The following is a 6,199-nucleotide window of genomic DNA, read 5'->3' on the forward strand; positions in this document are numbered from 1 at the left end:
GATTATTATTTGCTGTCTTGTCGAAACCATAATTTCAAACCTCAACCCCATCTCCAACAGGTATCAGGTGCTATCGAAGGAGAGCCCAGCAGTATCTGCAGCCCCTACCTCCGCCCCTGTGAGAGCACCACCCAGAGGGAACAGTCAGGGGGAGTGGGATAGTGCATTGGTTAACGTACAGGCTTCCCACCGATGGGGCCCGAGTTCAAATCCTGGAGGGAGCAAATATTTTTCAGCAGTATCCCGATCCCTACTTGAGGTGCTTTGTGGAGAGCACTTAGAGTGAGTTCGACGTCCGTCGGATGGGACGTTAAATTGTTTGTCCCCTTGGCGCCTTTCGTTAGGAGTAGGAAAATGCCGATGCCGGGTTTCTCTCTGCCCTACCTTTCTCATCCACCCCTAATGGCGCAAATGACCTTAGCCGTCGGTCGCCTCCCATAAAAAACTACTAGGAACCGTCAGAGTGGGAATGGAGGGATTCTAACGAAATTCTGTATAATGTCAGAAGTGTATTACAGCCATTACATTGAAGACAATCACATACAACCAAGCCTTAGATGGAGGAATATCCACCTAGGCGGGACTCGAACCCGCGACCTCTGGGCTGGTAGGCGAGGATCACCTTATTCAAAGCACAGGCGGAGATATAATTAATGGGATGGTAAGCTGATTATCCACTGATATCGCCGTGGGTGAAATTTTCCCAAAATACTTTTCCTTTTATAGAAATGATCGAGCAAAGAGAATCGGGGGTGATGTCTTGATCGCAATCGAAAATGTTGGCGTCAGCGGGGCCGAGGTAATTCCAGGTAATGGTTTGAAAAGGGTTAGGTGCTCAACTAAAACTCCTCAATCCAAAAGAATTAATGTATGTGCATTTTACAGACCGCAAGTCGACAGAGATAATTCAGTACTAGAACTAGATCAGCAAATCAAAGTTTTCTTATCCCAACACAATGATTGCGACGTTGTAATCGGTGGAGTTTTCAATGTCCCATCCATTGCCTGAAGCACTGGAGTTTTAAAACGGGTGGTAAAGATATTTGCGAATCGCTATTGGATTCTTTTACGTTGAACTCATTGCATCAATTAGTCACTTCACCAACTACGGGCGATAATATTCTTGATTTATTAGAAGCGAATATTCCCGAAAAAGTCTTAACTATAGAAACTATAAAAAGGAATTAGTGAACACAGGGCAGTAAATGCTAAGTATTCGCAACATGGTGTGCGAAAGAAACCTTGCAGGAAAATTTACTTTTTTAAAGGAATAGACTACAATGGCCTAAATTGCGTGCTACATAATCACTTTGCAAGGTTTGCAATCACTTTGAGAAAGATATTAATCACCGAAATACTGAGGATACGTGGAATCACTTTCTTGAGATCACGTGCTCAGTAGTCAACAAGTTCATTCCCAGCTAATTTATAAAATATACCAGGGAACCCCGATGGTACAACGCGGATGTTAGAAAGGCATTGCGACGTCAAAGGCTGCCTCGTGCCAAAATGAAAAATATTAGGGATGATATCTCCAGCGAAAAAGAATTGAGATCACTTATCTAGAGCGAATGGCAAGAACGAATTTCGGAAAGCGTTAAGCGAATTCAAGAGGAAAAGGTTGGCGGAAAATATGAAAGAGGATCCAAAGGCGTTTTGGTCATACGTCGGGGAAGTTCAGGGAAATAAGTCAACTGTTAATTCACTCAAAAATGATAAAGGTGGAAGATTGGCCAGCAGTTTGAAAAAGGCTACTACTTATAAAATTCCTTCTTTCAAAGCGTCTTCACCAATATCTCGCAGAATACCTCCGATAGCTTACCAAATCGTGCCGGTCAACCGATGCCCAAAATTGAATATCCCTCTCATTCGTTTCATGCTAGGTTATGGAGCATATAGTTGATAGTTCAATCGTAAGACACCTCGATAATCAGGACTTAATAATGAAAAATCAGAACGGTTTCCGAAAAGGTAGATCCTGTCAGACATAACTTGCGCCTATTGTCCATTATATTCGTACTTCGGGAAAGAGTAATGTTCCTGGGGACGCGATTTTTCTAGATTGTAAGAAAGCCTTCGACAGAGTACCGCATAGTCAACTACTGAAAAAGCTAGGAGCATATGGCATGGATAAAAATATCCGGGATTGAATAAAAGACTGAATGGTCGGGTACAATGAGTAGTGATAGATGGAGTTAGCTCAAATGCAGTAGAAGTTACTACAAGGTGTTCCCCAGGGAAGTGTTATCGGACCTCTTTTATTCCTACTTTACGTTAACGACATTGACACCGTAGCCAATAGTAAGATACGTTTATTTGCCGACGATACAATGGTTTACCGTGATACTGAGGACACAGCGGCTTTATGAGATCACCTTATTGCTATAAAACGCTGGTGCGACACTTGGCAATTAGAATTTAACTTAAAAAAGTGCGTAGTCACAACTTTTTGGAAAAAGAGTAATTTCCTCCTGAACGCCTACTACATCGGGAACATCGAAATGGAGAGTGTAGACTCAATTAAATACTTAGGAGTTACCCTAACTCACGATATCTCCTGAGTGAAACGCATTCGGGGAATATGTGGACAAGCTAACAAAAAATTAGGATTTATTAGAAAAGTTCCGGGTAAATGTAATGAAAAGGTCGAAGAGGATAAATGTTATCTTTCGCTGATAAGGCCTCATTTGGAATATGCTGCAAGCAGTAGGCCTCGTTACGAAGATGGATTAATTGCCGAATTGGATCGCGTGCAGCGTAGAGGAGCTAGATTTATAAAACGTTGTTATGATAAACTTATTAGCGTATCTAATATATTAGGGCAGCTGGGCTGGGAATCACCCACGGAGCGAAGGTTAAATTACAGATTAAAGGCCTTACATAAATTGGAATGAGGTCTCTTTAGCAGTAATGTTGAAAATGTGTTATTACCCCCATCGCTCTATGCAGGGGCGTATTTACCAGTACGCCAACTACGCCATGGCGTAGGGCGGCAGCTCCCAGGGGGCGGCACAAGTCCCGGAATTTTTATTTCATCAGTTTTTTCAACTTTTTAAATTTTTTCTAGAAAAAAGGTTCCACCATAGGCCGCCAGGAGCGTGAATCCTGTGTTTACATTAGTCATTGTCTTACGAATGATCACGCTATTCCTTTTTTCGCTAGTTCCTGTGGTTAGGCGCGAGGACCTTGTGGACACATTGAATTTGGTTCTCATTATTTAAACAAAAGCTCTGAATTGTGAAAAGATTTGAATTGTGTGTCTTTGTGACTCACACTCTTTTTATTAACGCGAAAATGTAGAAAATTAATTCCTTAAGGGGGCGGCAGACATTGACTATAGCTTAGGGCGGCAAATGGGGTTAATACGCCCCTGGCTCTATGATAGGAGAGATCATGTCAATAAAATTAGAGAGAACAAGTGTAGAACAGATAGATTTAAGATGCCATTTTTCCACGAACGATTAGGGATCATAATGACATTGTTCGACCGCGGTAGGATCATGTCAGGGTAAAATTATTCTGGTATGTAATCACCCCCTGCCACACATCCTAACGGTGACTTGAAGTTTACATCAATATTAAAATTCCCGCTGATCACAATGATACTGCTCTCGCTACATTATAACCACAACGTCAGACCGCGCGCAGTGGCGGCTGCAAAGGCCCAGCTCGCCAGTAAGGCCGCTTCTGGTTAACTTTCAGATGTGATTCCATACCTCATAAAAATTGGCAAGGTTCACGTGGTAGAATATTAACCAAGAAAGGTAATAGCTCTCACTTGCAGTTGCAGGATGTGTTTAAAAAGTGGGTAATGATTCAAGTGGCATTGAAAAAAGACGTGGTAAAGCGTTCAATTTGAAATGACCGTAGAGATCTTTGCGAACCATTGCATTGATTTGGCATTCCTGAAACAAAATTTGCAAAAGCTGTCTACCAACACTAGAATTTTTAATTCCTCCTGCTCATACACATTACTAATGGCGTACTTCTAATTATCAACGTAAATTAGTGGCTGGGAAGCACGACATCTTGCACAAGACGTGCCTGCATTACTAGTATTGAACAGTGACGTAAGCAAATTAAACCGACTCATTAGAATCCCAATCGCTAGGTTTCATTATACACGAGAGGGTTGGTGAAATAACTTGGTGAAGGAATGCTTTTTATGAATGATGTAATTGTTTTTCTTTGCTTTCCAAGAAACCAAATGCGTTGGTCATGCCAAAAATTGGAACACCTAACTTTACTGCACTTTTGAAAACTGGATATACACAGTAATATTCAATTATTTTACAATGGATTACATTTACCATGTTTTATTGGGGGTATAGCCGCCACACTGGTACCTTAAAATACTTTGATAATTCTTGTTTTCATTTCATATATGTTTGGTTGGCATTTGGTTATTCATATGTATTTATACTTCACCCGGTATATCGTCAGTGGCTAGATGGCATCGTTGTCAGTGTAAACAGAAATGGCCGCGGTTGCGAATGATCAGCCGGAAGAAGATGCGGCCGATTTACAATTTCCCAAAGGTATGTTACGGTTCTTATTTTTAGATTCTACTCCCGGAGTGCGGAAATACTTTTCCTTCAATTTTGATATCAGCATATTATTTTCTGGTCGTTAAAGTGACTTAACTCAACCATTTACGCATCGTCACATACCATCTGTGAAATAAATGTTTAAGTACAGTCATTAAACTTGATGGTACTCCTAATAAAGTCGAAACATAATAGTTCCGTTTCAATGTTGTTATCGAATAATTAATTTTTGATTGCTTATATTTCAGAATTTGAAAATGCTGAAACACTCCTAATTTCCGAAGTCTACATGCTTCTTGAACATCGAAAAGCACAAAACGAAAGCGCCGAAGAGGAACAAGAACTCTCCGAAGTTTTCATGAAAACGTCTACGTACACAGATCGCTTCAGAAAATTTAAGAATAAGGAAACCATTTCATCTGTTCGAAAGTGAGTAATACACAAGATACCATTTTTGCATTAACATGGTTTTCATCGTGTTCGATGGAAGTCATCATAGTTATCCAGGTCCGTCTTCAACAGTTTATGTAATACTTGTATTCTTAGCATATGGCTTAACAAAGTGATTTACGTCAACTAGATTGATTTTATTGCTTTTCATTTGCAGTCTATTGATGCAGAAAAAGTTGCATAAGTTTGAACTAGCTTCCTTAGCCAATTTGTGTCCAGAAACACCGGAGGAAGCGAAGTCACTTATTCCAAGGTAGGATGTAAGCATTGAATTATTCGAGATGAAACTCCCTCGGTTGATTTTGAAAAGATAATTGCTTCACAGTAAATGATATAGTTATATGGCTTATGATATGGGTCATTAATGTTTTGATCTAAATTGCAATAGAAGTTTTTAGATGGATTTTTTAGCTGTCTAAATTCAAACGCCATTCCTTAATTGATTTAAAAAAATAAAATGCGGTATAACCTATACACTTAACATGTTGCTTTGTATTCATTTAATAGTATTCTTCTTGAGTTGTATTCCTCAAGTTTGAGCTATATCAGTGGTTTTTCTATTTTCTAGCTTGGAGGGCCGTTTTGAGGACGAAGAACTACGACAAATTCTTGATGATATTCAGACCAAGAGAAGCTTACAATATTGAAAAGTATTTGATAGAATCCATTTACATCATTGTATTTATGATAAGATCATTCCTATTTTGTTTATATAGGCATCCATTTACATGTATCATGTACAAAACCATAACTGAATTTGGAAATTAATAATTACATTTGTATTAATTACTGAACGTACACTCTCATTTGTACCAAAGTAATAAACTGCATTATTTTTCTTTTGCTATGTATCTTTGATATTAATTTTTCATCTGCAACTAGGCATCAGCAAACATTTCATTGAAGTGGCCAGAGTTATTACAAGTTTGAGGTCTTGAATTTGTTACTGTTAATTGCTTACCTTCAATCACATCATTGTTCAGCATTCACTGCAACTGAATTCATTACATCAAGTTCGGCTGACAAGTTCTTAGTTCAAAAGAGGAATAATATTGGCCAACACTTCTACAACATTACGCGGTGTTGTCATAACCATCTAAGCTGTTTTCATTCACATCTAAGGTTAATGGAGGTCTTTAGCTTAGTTTTGCTGAGTTAATACAATGCTGTATGAATTATTCTTGTGTTTAATCTTTGGATAA

At 39.1% G+C, this 6,199-nt stretch overlaps 1 protein-coding gene across 2 annotated transcripts; it reads left to right on the forward strand.

Moving 5' to 3' along the window:
- The first annotated feature begins 3,746 nt into the window (after window positions 1–3,746).
- Polr2D (RNA polymerase II subunit D) lies at window positions 3,747–5,840 on the forward strand. Of its 2 annotated transcripts, none has more exons than XM_071595305.1 (5): window positions 3,747–3,764; window positions 4,444–4,538; window positions 4,796–4,976; window positions 5,155–5,250; window positions 5,566–5,840. In XM_071595305.1, exons 2-5 carry the CDS (start codon window positions 4,478–4,480, stop codon window positions 5,642–5,644), a joined length of 417 nt encoding a protein of 138 aa, XP_071451406.1. In that variant the 5' UTR covers window positions 3,747–3,764; window positions 4,444–4,477; the 3' UTR covers window positions 5,645–5,840. The 2 variants fall into 2 exon arrangements, with proteins under 2 accessions (XP_071451406.1, XP_071451405.1); XM_071595304.1 differs by lacking the exon at window positions 3,747–3,764 and adding an exon at window positions 4,188–4,274.
- Window positions 5,841–6,199: the final 359 nt, after the last annotated feature.

This window comes from Hetaerina americana, unplaced genomic scaffold (genome assembly GCF_022747635.1).
Source record: "Hetaerina americana unplaced genomic scaffold, ioHetAmer1.1.p SCAF_7, whole genome shotgun sequence".
Lineage (NCBI taxonomy): Eukaryota > Metazoa > Arthropoda > Insecta > Odonata > Calopterygidae > Hetaerina > Hetaerina americana.

Bases quoted from the DNA above. Each gene is read 5' to 3' on its own strand.
- Polr2D (XM_071595305.1), top strand. From the start codon at position 4,478: ATGGCCGCGGTTGCGAATGATCAGCCGGAAGAAGATGCGGCCGATTTA. The intron at 4,539-4,795 runs GTATGTTACGGT...CTTATATTTCAG, and splicing joins CGATTTACAATTTCCCAAAG to AATTTGAAAATGCTGAAACA. The intron at 4,977-5,154 runs GTGAGTAATACA...TTTCATTTGCAG, and splicing joins ACCATTTCATCTGTTCGAAA to TCTATTGATGCAGAAAAAGT.